At 43.3% G+C, this 19196-nt stretch overlaps 1 protein-coding gene across 1 annotated transcript in view; it reads left to right on the forward strand.

Moving 5' to 3' along the window:
* The first annotated feature begins 7447 nt into the window (after window positions 1-7447).
* Window positions 7448-19196, forward strand: part of LOC132379202 (AP-3 complex subunit beta-2) — a 223478-nt gene continuing 211729 nt past the window's right edge. The window contains exon 1 of the mRNA XM_059946877.1: window positions 7448-7588. Within this exon, the coding sequence (XP_059802860.1) occupies window positions 7482-7588 (107 nt within the window). The 5' untranslated portion in view covers window positions 7448-7481. The remainder of the gene's footprint in view (window positions 7589-19196) is intronic.

The raw sequence follows: 19196 nt of genomic DNA on the forward strand, positions 1-19196 counted from the left end.
TGAGTTTGTTGATTCTGTTGGTGTCTGCTACCCTCAGCCTGCTGCCCCAGCACACAACAGCAAACATGATAGCACTGGCCACCACAGCCTCATAGAACATACTCAGCATCGTCTGGCAGATGTTAAGGGACCTCAGTCTCCTCAGTAAATAGAGACAGCTCTGACCCTTCTTGTGGTGATGGAAGCCTGGTGGCATTTGCAGGCTGCCCAGCAGAATCCTCACTGATTTGATTTGATGTAAAGGGTACATTTCCCTCTATGTTTCAAAGTACATGTGACAAATAAAACTAATCTTTATCTTTAAATTTTATCCTTTACAAATCACTACCGAAAGGTTTGAGCTACGGATTTCAAATTTTAATCGAAATGAAATTCACTCTCACAAAATTTATAAAGCATAAAGAAAAAATAAATCAAGATGTCTCAGTGCACATCCAGATGATGCAGCTGAAGTTATGAAAAGTTATCACGAGCACCCGCACCCCTCCCAATCCCCTCGTTGTACAGGTATCACCGGTATTTGTGAGGGTTTGTTCAGCTTGCTGTGCTTCCTTGCATTATGTCAGCGACTGGCTATTACATGCTCTGGGATATGGAAAGGAAGAGAAGATCTTTGAGGAAATGCCGGTTTGTTCCTTTGTCGTCATAACAACAAAAAAACCATTCGTCTGTAAATGATCAGAAATGAATTGAAGCCATCCACATTAGGAGGTTAGGGGTTCAAGTTCCCTGGGAACTCACTACTGCAGCACTGAGTGAAGGTGCTGTCCTTCAGGAGAGATGGTAAAGCCAGCCGCTTGTGAAACTTCCCATTGAACCACTTCAGAAAGGATCCTGTTTAGAATCAACCACGTCTTTGATGGGAGCATTCCACTGGGTCTTGGCTGAATTCCTTGTTTAGGGTAGGGTTTTCAGTGCAGGTTTTGTCCCCATTCATCGGCTCGGTAGCAACTGATGGGGAGAGGGAATGGAACAAGAAAGGCTTTCTTGACTTCTTGAGGGATTCTAGGATGTTTCAGAGGACAGGTGAATGCCGATTGATAGTAGTTTAGATCAGTGGTTCCCGACTTTTTCTATGCCCCACACCCCAGGAAATGTTTGATTAACGTTCGCACCCCCTACAAAAGTAACATCGCATTTGAAGATGAAGAAGTCTAATTTCTAATTTTTGAACCACAAATTGAACCACGTACAATACTACGGGTGAACAAGTTGAACTTAAAAAAATAAGCTTTTAACTCAGTGCATAAAATGCAAATGTAAATTGAGCAATTAGGTTCTACCTTATTCAGAAAAAATTGTAAACAGTAAAATCAATCCCAATTGTGAACATAAAATTCAATGACTTCTTTGCTCCTGCTTCTCATTCATGATTTGGTCAAAACATGGAACTTCCTTGCTGACTGTGATCCGCAGGCCTGCCTGTGGATTCAGGTGATTCCTAGATTTTGTCTTGATTGACAAAAGAGAACTGAATCCAGATTCACACAAGTATGTTGTTGCAAATGGAATGAGGACACCAAGTGCTTTTCCACCGTCTTGGGAACATATCCAGTGCTGCACACCAAAACTCCTCCAGTCTTGCTTTGAAACTGCATTTCAAGAACTCAATTTGTCTGCAAATCAATAAGATCTTCCTTCAGCTCTTCATCATCTGACATTTTCTCCAAATTGTAGGAATATGGATTCATGATCCATTCTTCTGAAATCTTCAGGTCTCCAGCAGCAAAATATCCATCAAACGATTCTGACAGCATTTCCAAATGAGCCACAATTTCTTCATGCACAGTAGGAGTCACGGATCCAGCATCATCAACCATCTCTTCTAGTGAAGGAAAATTTGAGAGACTGCCTCTTTCCATTCTTCAACGCCAAAGACGTAACTTTTCTTTGAAGGCACTCAACTTTTCACAAGCCTTCAATATGTTTATCCCTTTTCCTTGAAAAGAAACACTCAGGTCATTCATACGAGTGAAAATGATAGCTAAGTAAGCCAGCATTTGGGTGAGTTCCTGTGATTCCATTGCCCCAACCAGATCACATTCACGCTCCTCCAGAAAAACTTTGATATCTTCCCGCAGCGGAAAGAAACAGGTTAAAGCTTGTCCTTGTGACAACCAATGGACTTCTGTGTGGAAAAACAAAACTGAATGCTCACTTCCCAGATCCTCACAAATGATTTGAAGATGTGATGGTTCAAAGCACGCCCCCTGATCCAGTTAATGATCTTCACACAAGTATCAAGGACTTTCTTCAAATTTGGAGGCAATGTTTTTGATGCCAAAGCATGCCGATGAAGAAGACAATGGGTAACTTGCAAGTCTGGAATCTCCTTTTTCATCAATGCAGAAAAGCCAGATTTATTTCCAAACATAGCAGGAGCCCCATCAGTGCACACAGAACCAATGACTTTGATATCTAAATCATGTTTGGCACAGAAGTCTTTCACCAGCTGCATCACATCCTTTGCAGTTGTGTTTGTTTTCAGATCTTTACAAAACAGGAAATCTTCCTTCACAGCACCATCATTGACATACCTCACTAATGTGATGAGTTGACTACAACTGGAGAAATCAGTTGACTCATCCAACTGAATAGAGATTTTAAGAGGACTAGCTCTGACATCTGAGATGACTTGGTCCAAAATATCTTCATTCAAATCACCGATTCGGTTGTGAATGACATTATTTGATAGGGGCACCTGTTCAAATTTTTATCTTGCTTCTTTGCCCAAGATAATTGTTGCCATTTCCAGTGCACATGGCTTGATGAGATCTTCCGCAATTGTATGGGGCTTCTTGGATTTGGCCACTTTATATGTCACCTGTTATGAAGTAGTAGTGGTTTTTCAACAGAAACTAAACCTAATTTTGGAAGAGTTCCTTGTGAATCAAAACGAGCTCTTTTGATTTTCAATGACCCAACATCATGTCCTTCAACATCAGCTCCGCCATGCTTGTTCTTGAAGTGCTTTTGGATGGCTTCAGATTTGAGTTGGGGGGGGACGTCACGTGATGACGTAGGATCGAGACGCTGGAACCCAGCCCTCCCATAAAAAAGTCAATAAATCAATGTTTAAGTGAAGAAAAGTTAATCAATACTTTTTTAAGGTTACTTATAAACTACTCCAGATTGTTTTAAGCTATGCCTTATAAACAGAGGACGAAGAAAACTACCACCGTGAAGACAGCCAAAGCTGGAACAGAATCAAGGCCTACTTCTACTGAAGAACCGCGGACTCAGGTACAACACACCACCGGTGAAATAGAACAGGAGACTGCGGCAGCATCGGCCATTTCTAAAGGAAAAGATCAACGAGAATTGCGCAAGCGTAAAGGAACGAGCATGCGCAAAAGAGAGCAACCAGAACTACAAAACCCAGCAGTGACTGAAACTGACAGTGAAAGTGAATCTGAGAGAGAGTCGGACTCTCTGGAAAAATCAGATGAAGATGAAGATGAAGATGAAAGTTCCTCTGAAAATACAAAAAAGACTTTGAGGCAAATAATGCATAAATTAGAAAAATTAAATGCATTGAAAGTAATTAAAAGTAACCAAAAAGTAATTAAAGAAAAAATAATAAATATGGAGACTATGTTTGATAAAATGACAAAGAAACAGGAAAAAATGGAAAAGAAAATTACAGATTTGGCAGTCAAAATGGACGATATGGAAGGAAGAATGAAGAATATGGAAGATGATAATAATGGCTGGACATCAGAAAGAAAACAACTCGTGGAAAAAATTGATAAGCTTGAAAATTTTAGTAGACGCAACAATATTAAAATTGTTGGACTTAAAGAAGATACCGAAGGAAAAGACCCAATAAATTTTTTTCAAAAATGGATTCCTGAAAAATTGGAAATGGGAGAAGAAACTTCAATTGAGATTGAAAGGGTGCACAGAGCCTTAAGGCCAAGATCTCAAGACGATCAAAATCCACAATCAATTTTGATAAGATGTTTAAGATACCAGGATAAAGAAAAGATTTTGAGGGCGGCTGCCCAAGGTGCCAAAAGAAGAAAGGGTCCATTGATGATAGCAGAGAAACCAGTTCTTTTTTATCCGGATATAAGTTATAACCTTTTGAAGAGAAAGAAAGAATTTAATCCAGCTAAAAAAGTCTTATGGGAAAAAGGTTATAAGTTTTTAATGCATCACCCAGCAACACTGATCATTTTTTTGGCGGAGGGAAAAAGATTTTTTCCCGATTATCGAGATGCGGAGGTGTTCGCAAAAGAACTTCCATTTATTCACTAATTAAACGTAGAGACTTCTAAATGTAATAGTTAAAGATGACAACAGAGATAGCGAATGGCGAATGGAACTGATGGACATTTAAGGATGATATAAGGGAGAAAAGTAAAATTTTAGAAATATTAATTGAGAATAGTATATTTCCTCTTTTTTATATATATATATACTTTTTATGTTGCGGGAGGGCTAGGGAGCTTTGAATCGGTTACTATGGGATTCACGTGTGTAATCATGGCAATTGCCATGACCCGTACAATAGAGGGGGGTAATGTTGTGTTTTTTTTCTTTCACAACATTAGTAGGGGGGTATTTTGTTTTTTTCTTTTATTTTCTATTTTTCTTCTATTCTTTTGCCTGGATGATTGGTGGGGACACACATAGCAACATGGAGACTTTTAAAAAGATTTCCCAGGATACCATGAAAGTTGAAAGATTAGGTATTATTATAGATTGGAGTAACATAATTAAAAATAATGACTAATTTATTGAATTTTTAAAGTTTTAATGTTAATGGGCTTAATGGACCAATAAAAAGAAAAAGAATTTTAACATATATTAAAAAAATGAAAATAGATATAGCTTTCTTACAAGAAACTCATTTAACAGATATAGAACATCAGAAATTAAAAAGAGACTGGATTGGAAATGTTATTGCAGCTTCATTTAACTCAAAGGCGAGAGGAGTTGCAATTTTGGTTAATAAAAATTTACCAATTAAAATAAAAAATGTATTAATTGATTCGGCAGGGACTTTTACTGGAACAAATTACAGGAACACAATTTCCTCATAATCCAATACTACTCTTACTAGGTGATATTGAAGGGATAAAACCGAAACTCAAACTAAATAAATACCAGAAAGAATTCATAAAAATTGCACTGGCAGTAGCCAAAAAAGCTATTGCAGTTATTTGGAAATCAGATGCATATTTAAATATAGACTCTTGGAAGAAAGAAATCTATGGTTGTATTCCATTAGAAAAAATTACTTATAATTTAAGAGATAAATATTAAACATTTCTGAAAATTTGGAGCCCTTATTTACAAAAGACAGGACTAAATATATAGATGCTCTGAAGATGAAACAATTGGTTATTTGGGGAAATAAATAAATAAATAAATATTAAAGTTATTACGGACTCCATGGAGCATGTGGAGATCTACCAACAACCAGGCACTCTTTCTTTCTTTCTTTTTTTTAATCTTTCTTTCTTTTTTTTCTATAGGGTAGTCAGGGGGGAGGGGTTAAGGGGATGGGGGAAGGGTTATATACATTTTTTTCATATTTCTCTCTGTAATTACTTAAAAATGCAATAAAAAAAGGTTTTCAGATTTGAGTTGGACACAACGCTACAAAGAATGTACTGGGGTTTTTGCAAGCCATCATTTCCTGTTGTGCAAGTGAAACTAAAGCACACATAGTCATCATTCCATTTCCTTCTTTTTGACATGATGAAGGGTTAAGGGTAAAGAGAAAAATATGAGCTAGTATGAGGAAAACTATCTGACTAAGTCGGGGGATGACCGCTTTACTCAACCAGACACGCCTATAGCAAAGTATCGCGAGAAATACGCTTTTGACTATTATATTACGATATTATCTGCGGTTACGTCGATAAATCATCAGGTGGAAATGCTTCGGGGACGCGACACGACTTATTAAGCGATCTCTACTGAACTTACACACCTATTTCCGATGATTACCGGAGATATGAACTCCCATCACACGATTCAAAGTCCTCGGTGCTACCCATGATTCCTCCTCAACTAACACAATTCAAAATTATCAACGATTCAAGAAAAAAACCTTTCAAGAGAAAAAATACCTTTGAAATTCAAAAACTTCTTTAATGCATTGAGACAAGTATGAATGAATGACTTCAGCCGGTTTTTAAAATTTTATAATTGAATAATTTACCGATCATCTGTGGGTTTGGTTTTAACGCGGTCGTTACTCGATGGTTGATTCAGGATGTATAAAGATCTTGGCATAATGAGATGATTTTTAACTCTGAGGTGTAACCTTCTAGCTAACATTGATGAGACTCCTCAACTCTGAGGTGTAACTCCCAGGTAACACTGATGAGAATCCTCAACGCTGACTCGGGCAGCGGGAGACTGGAGTGTGCTTGGAGCAAACGTTACTACCACTTCTCAAGGCACACTGGCAGCTGACTGAGTAATGACTCCGTGACTCGTCACTCAAGGACACAAGCCACTCTTTGTCGCACCGTTGGGAACCCCTGTTTTAGATGTACTTTACCTGGAACAAAGATCAGGAGCAGCACAATATTGTAGCTATACAACCCCCGTGACTCGGGTTCGATCCTGACTTCGGGTGCTGCCTCTGTGGAGTTTCTCTCCGTTATTGTGCCTGTTCAGTTGAAATATCCTGCATATCGTTGCTTCCAGGGAAGTGTTCATGGACCCTTCATTAATCTGATAGCAGAGGGGAAGAATTTGCGCCCAAAATGTTAAGTGTGTGTCTTTAGCCTCCTGTACTTCCTCCTCAATGAGAAGAGGACACGTCCTGGGTGGTGAGAATCTTTAATGATGGATGCCCCGTTTTTGTGGCATCGCCTTTTGAAGATGTCCTGGATGCTTGGAAGTGCTGTGGCCGTTATGGAACTGGCTGAGCCTTCAGTTTTCTGTAGTGCCTCTTGCTCCTGTGCAATGGCTGTCGTTTTGGTGATGCAGCCAGACAGCAAGCTGTCTCCAAACTCCCAATGAACTGGCATGCCTTCTTTGTGGTTCCATCAATACTGTTGTGCCCAGGAAGCATCCTCTGAGATGTTGATGCAGCTCAAATTAGTCATATAGTAAATTGCCCCTGGTGTTAGCTGAGGGGTAGAATCTGGGGGAAGCTGTGGAAATATGGGTTAGGGTAAAAAATGTGTGCCTGACTTGACAGGCTGAAAAGGCCTGTTTCTGTGCTGCGTGAAAGTCAGACAATTCACAGAGCTCTTATACAATAGACCACTGAAAACCATTGTGAACTCGGACGAAGTGCGGCACAAAAATACGAAGCCCCGTTATGTTATGTTATCGCCAGGGCTTAAAAATAGACCCAAAATGTCATTGGCCGTGATGGAGAAACTGAAAGGCTGCCTTTGATTGTGATTGGTGGGGCCCGAGCCCCACGTGACCGGTGATCTCACCGCCTCGCGGCCCCGCCCCGGTCAGGCTGACGCCGCGGAGCCGCGGACCGCTGTCTCTTCAGCACCATGTCTTCCGGGCCGGCGTACAACGACGAGAAGGGCTCGTCTCTGGGGGAGCCCGAGTACGGACACGACCCGGCCAGCGGCGGCATCTTCTCCAGCGACTACAAACGGTAACGGACGGCGAAATGTGACAAAAGCGGCGGCGGTTGGCGCCTTTAAGAAGGGGACAGTCGGGCTGTTCCGCTGCACGGTCGAGCTTTGCACCTTTTCCCATTTGGCCGAATGCAGGTTTTAAACGGAGATGCAAAGATGATGATTGATGGTGCGGGTCGCGGCGTTGCAAAACTGCGGGAGATTGCAGCAAAGGTGGAGCGAGTTCGCGGGTGGGGGGAGGTGGAAGGTGGGTAGGTTACCACCCGGGCCAGTCTGGGATCCAAAGCCCCGCCGGGCTGGACTGGCCGGGGAGGGCGAGCGCAGACCGGCGCCGGTTGCCTGTCCAAGCCCGGACTGAACTGGTGGGGCAGAAGTCGGCGGCATCACCTCCACCCTGTGCGGGGCTTTGTGGTGCTGACAGCGCCCTCGCAGCCCCTCGGATCTTGGCAACCACCTCCCTGCAAAAGCTGCCTTGCAGTCTCACACCGCAGTCAGTTCCTGTTGCATGACATTTCCTGTGAATGTGTCACTTGCATCTGTTCTCCGCGCCGAACCGCTGCCATTGCCCGTGAAGGAGTTCCAGGCGCCGAGCCACATTCACATTTTAATAGCGCCTATCCTAATCTGAGCGGCCCAAACTGCCACTGGAATACTAATGAAGCGCACTTGTGCTGATGCGGACATTTTATACAGAGCAAGCTCCCAGAAATATTGATTCACAAAGGCATAGAGTCCAGAAATGGCCTTTCGGCCTAAATTGTCCCTATCGACCATCTAAGCTAGTCAGTCCCATTCTGCCTGCGTTTGGGCCATATCCTTCGAATTCATTTTTTTTAATCCACGTACCTTTCTAAATACTGTGCATTTCAAATGTACCAACCTGTGCTGCCTCCTCTGGTCGCTCATTCTATATATCTAGTGTGGATAAAACCTGCCCCTCAAATCCCTTTGGATTTTGGAGACACAAGAGACTGCAGCTGCTGGAATTCAGAGTAACAAACAATCTAGAGGAGGAACTCAGTCGATTGAGCAGCATTTGTGGCGGAGGAATAGTTGACGTCTCGGGTCAAAACCGTGATGTAGACCTTTGATCTGAAACGCTTACTGTTCTGACCTCACAGGGATACTGCTTCACCTGATGGGCTCCTCCAGCAGATTGTTTGCTGCCCTTCAGAATTTGCCCCTCTCACCTTAATGCTGGGCCTCTAGTTTTAGACTCCCTTATCCTGGGGTAAAAGGCTGTAACTATCCACCCTACCTACACCCCTCACAATTGTATGCACCCCTGCGCCTTCTTTGCTCTAGGGAAAACAATCCCAGTTTATTCAATCTATCAAGAAGGCAAATCCACTGTTGACCTTAATTGGCAGAGGGATTGAATTTAAGAGCAAGGGGGGAGGGGGTTATACTGTAACCAAATGTACAGGGTCCTGGTGAGGATGCCTCTGGAGTACAGTGCAGTTCTGGTCTCCTCACTCGAGGAAAGTTGTACTGGGTTTGGAGGAGGTACACCAGGTTGATTCCGGAGAGATTCAGTCACTCGGACTAAACTCACTGGAATTTACTGGGATCTTAAAGAAACATAAAACTATGAAAGGGATAAATAAGAAAAAGGCAGGAAAGTTGTTTCCACTGGTAAGTGAGATTGAAACTCGGGGCTATCACCTCAGAATTATAGGGAATAGATTTAGGATGGAGATAAAGAAGAGCTGCTTTTCCCAGAGATGAATGAATCTGTGGAATTCTCTGCCCAGTTATTAAGTACATTTAAGACTCAAATTTTTGCAGAGCAGGGGAATCAAGGGTTATGGGGAAAGTCGGATAGGTGGAGCTGAGACCACAGACAAATCAACAGTGATCTTATTGAATGGCGGAGCAGGCTTGGTGGGCCAGATGGCCAACTTCCTGCTCCTAGTTCTTATTGCTCCTTAATGTGGTGATGACTTTGCTTCAGGGATGCTAACTGAGGGAGAAGTGGGGAAATCTCTGCAATGGTTTGATTCGATCTTGTGCCTGCTGTCTCTGGAGCAAGGCTTCATTTACGCTCACAGTGTGAGCCAGGACATTGGTGACCAATTTTGTGGATGGTCTCAGACTGCACCGTGTGGTAAGCATAGTAACCCACACTAGAAGCTGGAGGAACTCAGCAGGTCAGGCAGCATCTACAGAAAGTGTACCTCTATGGAATAAATAGTCGACGTTTTAGGCGGGAACTGTTCATCAGGACTGGAGCAGGAGGGGGAAGAAGCCGGAATGAGAAGGTGGGGGAAGGGGAAGGGGTAGAAGCTGGAAGGTGATAGGTGAAACCAGGTAGGTGGGTGAGGGGCAATGAAGTAAGAAGTTGGCAAGTGATAGGTGGAAAAGGTAAAGGGCTGAAGAAGAAGGAATAGGAATGCAATGGCAAGCATTTAAAGATTGCATGGATGAACTACAACAATTGTTCATCCCAGTTTGGCAAAAGAATAGACCAAGGAAGATAGTGCATCCGTGGCTGACAAGGGAAATTAGGGATAGTATCAAGTCCAAAGAAGAAACATACAAATTAGCCAGAAAAAGCGGTACACCTGAGGATTGGGAGACATTCAGAGTCTGGCAGAGGAGGACAAAGGGCTTAATTAGGAAAGGGAAAAAAGATAATAGAGAAAGCTGGCAGGGAACATAAAAAGTGACTGTAAAAGCTTTTATAGATATGTGAAAAGGAAAAGATTGGTTAAGAAAAATGTAGGTCCCTAACAGTCGGAAACAGGTGAATTGATCATGGGGAACAAGGACATGGCAGACCAATTGAATAACTACTTTGGTTCTGTCTTCACTAAGGAGGACATAAATAACCTTCCAGAAATAGTAGGGGACCGAAGGTCTAGTGAGATGGAGGAACTGAGGGAAATACATGTTAGTAGGGAAGTGGTGTTAGGTAAATTGAAGGGATTAAAAGCAGATAAATCCCCAGGGCCAGATGGTCCGCGTCCCAGAGTGCTTAAGGAAGTAGCCCAAGAAATAGTGGATGCATTAGTGAGAATTCATCAAAACTCTTTAGTTTCTGGATTAGTTCCTGAGGATTGGAGGGTGGCTAATGTAACCCCACTTTTTAAAAAAGGAGGGAGCGAGAAACCGGGGAATTATAGACTGGTTAGCCTGACATTGGTGGTGGGGAAAATGCTAGAGTCAGTTATCAAAGATGTGATAACAGCACATTTGGAAAGCGGTGAAATCATCGGACAAAATCAGCATGGATTTGTGAAAGGAAAATCATGTCTGACGAATCTTATGGAATTTTTTGAGGATGTAACTAGTAGAGTGGATAGGGGAGAACCAGTGGATTTTCAAAAGGCTTTTGACAAGGTCCCACACAGGAGATTAGTGTGCAAGCTTAAAGCACGCGGTATTGGGGGTATGGTATTGATGTGGATAGAGAATTGGTTGACAGACAGGAAGCAAAGAGTGGAAATAAATGGGATCTTTTCAGAACTTTTCAGACCCCAACTGGGGTCCCAGCACTGAGCCTTGCAGTAACCCACCAGTCACTGCCTGCCATTCTGAAAAGGTCCTGTTTATTCCCACTCTTTGCTTCCTGTCTGCCAACCAATTCTCTATCTACATCAATACCATAAAATGGGCAAATTCATGGCAGATGCAATTTAATGTGAATAAATGTGAGGTTATCCACTTTGGTGGCAAGAACAGGTAAACAGATTATTATCTGAATGGTGGCCGATTAGGAAAAGGGGAGGTGCAATGAGACCTGGGTGTCATTGTACACCAGTCATTGACAGTGGGCATGCAGGTACAGCAGGCGGTGAAAAAGGCAAATGGTATGTTGGCATTCATAACAAAAGGATTCGAGTACAGGAGCAGGGAGGTTCTACTGCAGTTGTACAAGGCCTTGGTGAGACCACACCTAGAGTATTGTGTGCAGTTTTGGTCCCCTAATCTGAGGAAAGACATTCTTGTCATAGAGGGAGTACAAAGAAGGTTCACCAGATTGATTCCTGGGATGGCAGGACTTTCATATGAAGAAAGACTGGATCGACTGGGCTTATACTTACTGGAATTTAGAAGACTGATGGGGGGGATCTTATTGAAATGTATAAAAATCTAAAGGGATTGGACAGGCTAGATGCAGGAAGTTTGTTCCTGATGTTGGGGAAGTCCAGAACGAGGGGTCACAGTTTAAGGATAAAGGGAAAGCCTTTTAGGACTGAGATGAGGACAAACTTCTTCACACAGAGAGTGGTGAATCTGTGGAATTCTCTGCCACAGGAAACAGTTGAGGCCGGTTCATTGGCTATATTTAAGAGGAAGTTAGATATGGCCCTTGTGGCTAAAGGAATAAGGGGGTATGGAGAGAAAGCAGGTACAGGGTTCTGAGTTGGATGATCAGCCATGATCATACTGAATGGCGGTGTGGGCTTGAAAGGCCGAATGGCCTACTCCTGCACCTATTTTCTATGTTTCTATGAATCTGATAGGAGAGGTGATTGGACCATGGGAGAGAGGGAAGGAGGAAGGGTACCAGAGGCAGGAGATAGGTGAGGAAAAGAAGTAAGAGGGGAGCCCAATGGGGAATGGAAGAAGAAGGAAGGGAGAGGGGGAAATTACTGTGAGTTAGAGAAGTCAATGTTTGTGCCATCAGGTTGGAGACTATCCGGATGGAATATGAGGTGTTGCTCCTCCAGCCTGAGAGTGGCCTCACTATAGTGGGAGTGGAGGCCATGGACTAACATGTTGGAATGGGAATGGGGATTGGAATTAAAACAATTGGCCGCCGGGAAATCCTGCTTGTTGTGGATGGCCCAAAGATGCTTGGCAAAGCAGTTCCCCAGTCTATGTCAGGTCTCACCAGTGTAGAGGAGGCTGCAGCGGGAGCACCAGATACAGTAAATGACTTGCCTATATCTTTTATAAACCTACTGACCCTCACGGCTATCTTGACCATACCTCCCATTCCTATAAAAATGCCATCCCCTTTTCTCAGTTCCTTCGTCTCTACCACACCTGTTCCCAGGGTTGGGCTTTTCATTCCAGAATGAGGTTTTCCTTTTCCCATCATTGACGCTGTCCTCACCGGCGTCTCCTCCATATCCCGGACATCCACGCTCACCTCGTCTTCCTGCTGCCTTAACAAGGGTAGAGTTCCTCTTGTCCTCACGTACCACCCTATGAGCCTCCGCATCCAGCAGATCATTCTCTGCAACCATCTTCAACAGCACCCCACCACCAAACATATCTTTATCTCCCTCCTCCTTCAGCCCTTTGCCTTTTCCACCTATCACCTCCGAGCATCTCATTTCATCCCCTACACCATCCGCTTTGCACTCTCGACACCCTCCCACCTTCTAATTGTGCTTCTTTCCCCTTTCCAGTCCTGAAGAAGGGTTTCACCCCCAAACATTAACTGTTTGTTCATTTCCATGGATGCTGCCTGGCCTGCTGAGCTCCTCCAGGAGGGAGGGAGAGGGAGAGGGAGAGGGACTCTGGATTTCCCGCATCTGCAGAATCTCTCATTTTTACAGTGTGGCAAGTAAGGCTGCTGCTTCCCTAATTCAGTGACCCAGATTGTGAATCCAGACCTCAAGTTCTGACTGTGTGGAGTTTGCACGTTCTGTGATTATGTGGGTTTCTTCTAGGTGCTCCGAGAAATAAAGACGTGCATGACTGTGAGTTAATTTGCCTCTGTAAATTGCCCCTAGTGTGTAGGTGAGGGGTGGCATCTGGAGAGTGTTGATGAGGGTGAGGGCAGAATAGTGTAAATGGTTAACAGACTCGGTGAGCCAAAGGACCTGTTTGATTGTCTATTCTATTTCGTTTAGAAATACACTGCAGAGTAGCCTTTTCTGGCCCAATCAGCCACACCGCTCAGCAACCCACCTACCTCACCCTCGCCTAATCACAGGACAATTTACAATGACCAATTAATCTATAACTGGTACGTCTTTGGTATGTGGGAGGAAGCTGGAGCACCTGGAGGTAACCCACATGTTCAAGGAGAGGATGTGCAAAGGCCTTATAGACGAAGCTGGGATTGAATTCCCGACTCTGCACCCCCAGCTGTAATAGCGTCCCACTGTGCTGCCATGCTGCCGCGTTCTTGTATTGTGTGACTATAACACTTATGAAGTGTAACTGCTGATATGACGTAGGCATGTAGAAGCCAGCTTGTGCAAGGAATATCCCGTAAACAGCAGGGTGACCTGGCCAAGGTAATCTGGTAATAGTTGGCAGAATTCCACTGCCCCTCCGAAATGGTGCCGTGGGATCTTTTAGAAGGGTGGTCATCTCTCCCGTCGTGCTCAGGTTGATGGGAGAGTGGGGAGAATATTTGACACTGAACGTTAGTGGGCAATTGGATGGCTTCATGGTCTCCTATGTCATAAAGAGCTATGGATCATTAACAGTCAGAAAAAGTTCCTGCCTCAATGGGGAACATCACTTGATGTTCAACCATTGCTACAACATCATAGACTGGTACTCATCCCTATCTGTAGGGAGCAGAGAACAGAACATTTCAGTACAGGCCCTTTAGCCCACAATGTTGTGCTGACCCATATAAATTAACTCCACAATCGAGGTAACCCTTCCCTTCTACAGCTCATTACCCTCCATTTTTCTTTCATCTCTCTGCCTATCTAAGAGTCTCGTAAACGTACCTAACGTATCTGCCTCTACTACCACCCCTGACAGTGCATTCCAGGCTCTTATCACTCATTGTATGAAAAGTCACCCACCTCTGACATTCCCCTTAACCTTTCCTCCACTCACTTTAAGCGGCTGTCATTTAAATCCATGCCACCCCAGTTAGGGCTGGGCTGAGAAGTGGGGATGTGAGAGGATGGAGGAAATACTTACACATGTGGTTCAGGGAATGGGCGAGGAACTGCAATAATGCTGGGCAGAAGTGGGGGTAAAACGGAGGAAACGCCGTGGAGACACATCGAGAGCCCAGACGACAGAGGATTTTGAACACGTGTGAGGTTTCTGTGCTGTTAGCTTGTTCATTCATACAATGTAGATATTGTTGGCAGTTTCTTGTGTTTCATATATTCACTTGTGGAACATGGACTTGCTGGCAATGCCAGCATTTATTATTCATCCTTTATCGACCCTGAAATTGAGAGGCGCATAGGATTCAACCACAATAGTCAGTCTGTTGCCACACGGAGTCAGTGAGAGTTGCAGATTTCTTTCTGCAATGTTGTAGTCACGTTGCTGAGGTTGCCTTTGCTTTTGAATTATTTAAGTAGTGCTGTTACCCTGGTGGGGTTTGATTCTGTGTCTCTGGATCGGTGGTCGATAGACCATGGTTATTGGTGTTTGGGAATCAGGAAGGTTGGGCGAGGAAATACCAATGGAAGATTCTGGATTATTAGAGGTGCAAGCACAGTTATTCGAGCTTCGGATGATCAGTTAATGGAAGGTAGAAAACTGATCCTCCAAGAGGACCACAATCTTGTAGGGTTTGGAGGCTCGTGTGCCTCAATAACCCAGAGAGCTATGTTGGCTGGAGTCAGTGCCTTGTGCTTTGGCTCTTGGTGGGGTCACTCATGCCAAACAGGTCAAATGATACAGGCCAGACTAAGAGTGGTCCACCAGTCCTACAGGGTCAGGGGTTCAGCTCATGGCTAACAACCCTGATTAGTAAAACAAAATTGTTTTGGAAACAACTATGAAGAATCTTTCTACATCTGAGTGTAACTGTATTCCTGAGCCTCCATCTGGAGCTTGCATGACTGATAGTAGTGAGAACCAAGAGGAAGCTACTGACATGATGAAGGAAGCTCTGAACACTGCCAGAGACGGAAGACCGTCATTACTCCCCTAAAGGCCAGTGGTGTAACAGGCAGTAAGTAAGAAGGTGTAGGTCTGTGAAGGGTCAACTGTGCAACAGTCTAAAACCTCTTGAAGGTCAAGTCCCGTTCTAGGACCTCGTCCACAAGGCCCAAGGCTGATGTTCCCAGTTACTGCTGAGGGGATGCCTTGGTACTGTCTTGTGGATGAGAAACTGAACTAAGGTCCCTTCTGCTCTCTGTGGGTTGAAGACATCCTAATGTAGTTTTCTGAAGAATAACAATGGCTTTCTTGTGTTGGGATCCAAGCCAATGTAAATCTTTAACTAAACAGAGACTAACCATTGTCATGTTGCTTATGGGAGCTTGATGGCCATTTTACACAGCCACATTCTGACGGTGACCACACTCCAAGGGTAAATGGTTGGCTGTGGTCATCTCTAGAGATTCTGAAAGGTGTAACAGGTTTCTTCAGTGAAAACAGGATGTGATGAAAAGAGTGATGGTTTGGAGGTTTGTGATATAATGGCGAATGGCCTTAGTGATAGAGCAGAGGGTGGAAATTTCACTTGGAATTGACCTGTGCAGATTGAGCTGAAACTGTGAGTGGGTGGACGGGAGTCTGCACTGTTCTGGAGCAGGTGAGAAGCGGGGAAGGAGGTATTGTTGAATGGTGGGACTCTATGGGAAAGTGTCCCTGGCGAGTTTAGCAGAGGTCGTGGGGGTGGCTGGAGACTGAACCAAGTGGTCTTCAAGTCAGTTCCATTTTTCATGATGTTGGATCTGGAGATGATATTGTCCAGGCGGTTCTGCGGAAGTCAAGAATGAGGTACAAATCTTAAGGTAATAGCTGTTTTAATTGATGTTCATCATGGTACGGATTAGGCAGTGACAGCTGAAGCAATAAGTAACACAAAATAAGTGCAGTCAGAAACAGCAAGCAACAAAGGACTGAAGACATTGCATTCTCTCTATACTGCAAACTAGTTTAGGCTGGTTAGTTAAGAAAACCTTTTCTGATCAGAACAGTCTATGAATAAGGACTTTCTTGATTTATACTGTTGTGACTTCTCAGGCTTACACAAAGATATTTTAAAATCTACTACAAATTAACAGACAAATAGGTGACCTTGTTGCATTACTTATTTATATTTACTGGTATGTTTATTTTAGTTATACTATAAATTACAGGAAGAAGTACATATGTACTTAATGTATTGCACTGTACTGCTGTCGCAAAACAACAAATTTCATGACATATGTCTGTGATAATAAACCTGATTCTGATTAAACAAACATAGAGAAAGTTAAACTACAAGAAAATAACTACTTAAGTAGCAATTTAGACCCTAATCTGACAATGATGAAGTGACCCACTGTTGGTTCTGCTGGCTAGTCTTCAAGGGGAGGTGAGGGTACAGGTCAGAAAGATGAAGGGCAGGGGTGGAAATCTGACCTTGCCCATCCCAATCCGTTTTCTGATTGCCAGGACAATCACCAGTGGCAGTGGGATCTGCTTCCCACCTGTCTCCATCAGAAGAATACGCTTGTTCTGGGCATAGTATGAAGGTTGTGGTTAGATCAGGAGGAAGCCTTGTCATTTTAACCACTTCCCTCCTCCGAGCGACGCACAAGATTCTGGAGGAACTAGGTGAGACCTGAAACCTCGACTGTCCATTTCCTCTCACAGATGCTTGCCTGACCCACTGAGATTGCTCCAGATTCCAGAAACTGCAGTCTCTGTGAAGCTCTCCTCCAGGTTAAGTAGGTACAACTGTGCCCACACATCTTAATTTATGATATTTATTTAGATACTCTATTGTGGTCATGGTCTTGTATACCTCCTTTGTTGTTACACCAACACAGCTCTCTGAAATTCAAAATTGAGTTCATTGTTGTATGTATGCACAGCTGCGATGAAAAGCCTACTTTCAGCAGCATCACCGGCACAGAGCATCAGATAGGCAGCGTTCACAAGAAAAATGTAAATTAAACACGTCTTTTAAATGCCCCTATTTAAAGAATTTTTAAGAAACATTAAAAGAAAAAAATTAGATAAGCAGGTGGATGACATAAAAATGGAGGGAAGGGTTAGGTTGATTTTGGAGGAGGTTAAAAGATTGGAACAATATTGTGGGCCGAAGGGCCTGTAGTGTTCCATACCCAATTTTCACAAGAAAGAACACAACTAGATCAAAAAAGAGCATAAAGTTAATTTTAGTGTAAATAAAATAGAAAGCAAAACAGTCTCCATTTTTTCACCAGAAGGTCAACTTTATCTTCAGGTGTTTGGAGAAGAGCAACAAAAGATCTTTCAGCTGCACAGTGATTTTTTTTGTCTGGGAAGTTTATCCATGGAGTTTGCTCACAAAAGTTAATTAAAGCAGTGCAGCGTAAAGCCCGAACAATTCAAGGTGCGGGTGGGATTCAGCCAGTCAAGCAGCATTTGAGAAACCAATCAACGTTTGGAGCAGAGACCTTGTATCAGATCTTGGGAAGAATGGAGGGGTTAGAGTTTTCAGAGAAAAGTATAAAGTAAAAGATTATGTGAGGATTGGTTAAGACTGGTCAGGAGCATGAACATTGATCATTAGGATCACTTTATAAAACGAGATGAGAAAGGGCCATTAGCAGGATAAAGGGAAATGAGGCCAGAAGTTGGAAAATCAGATGTTCAGTCCTGACAGACACAAAGGAAGAAAAGGTGTTTTTCTGGTTTACCTTGGACCTCCCTGCTTAACGATTCTAATTTGCCTCAGTCCTGATGAAGGGTCTCAGCCCGAAACATCAACTCTTTATTTCCCTCCATAGTTGCTACCTGACCTGTTGACTCCCTCCAGAATTTTTTGTGTGTTACTCTGGATTTCCAGCACCTGCAAAATCTCATTTGCCTCTTTTACTTTGGTGGGGGAGGTGTTTGGGGGCTCTATTTGTAGTTTGGGAAGCAGCTTTAATGAATCGGTTGACCTTTGCCTGTACATCACTCGATATGTTTGGACTATTCTTGAAATCAAACAGCATATTGTCATGTAAAACATATCCAAGGATCATTTTAATAAATATGTGAGTCATATCTCCCTTCTTCCTTTGACAATGGATTCATTGATCTTGAATATTGATTGACATCATTGTTTTTGCTTTTCACTGAAGGTACTTTCTTCACAAAAATTGGGCTAACTCCTAAATTGCATTTCCCTTTGACTTGCTACTGTTGTAATCTGGTTTGAAAAGGTTGTGAGGTGAAATTTCTGTTCCCTGCTTTCGTGGAGAGTTCCCTACACCATCCATCAGCCTTTCTCTTTACATACTTAAATATCCAACCTGCCTACAAATTCGCCTGGTCCATTTCCAACACTTCTCTCCCCTTTCTCGATCTCACTGTGTCTATCTCTGGAGACATCTTATCCACTGATGTCTATTATAAACCAACGGATTCTCACAGCTAGCTGGACTATACCTTGCCCCACCCTACTACTTATAAAAACGTCATCTCCTTCTCTCAATTCCTCCGTCTCCACCACATCTGTTCTCAGTTTATTCTAGAAGGAAGGAAATGTCTTCCTTTTTCAAAGAAAGGGGCATCTCTTCCTCCACCAAAAACACTGTGCTCAGTTGCATCTCTTCCATTTCACGCACGTCTGCTCTTAATCCTCCTGCCACACTGCCAGAGATAGGATTCCTCTTGTCCTCACCTACCAACCGAGCAGCCTCCACACCCAGCACATAATTCTCCATAACTTCCGCCACCTCCAACTGGATCCCACCACTAAACACATCTTTCCCTCTCCCCCCCCACCCACTTACTGCTTTTGGCAGGTATCGCTCCCTGCACGACTCCCTA

The sequence above is a fragment of the Hypanus sabinus genome, chromosome 21, assembly GCF_030144855.1.
Source record: "Hypanus sabinus isolate sHypSab1 chromosome 21, sHypSab1.hap1, whole genome shotgun sequence".
Classification (NCBI taxonomy): Eukaryota; Metazoa; Chordata; class Chondrichthyes; order Myliobatiformes; family Dasyatidae; genus Hypanus; species Hypanus sabinus.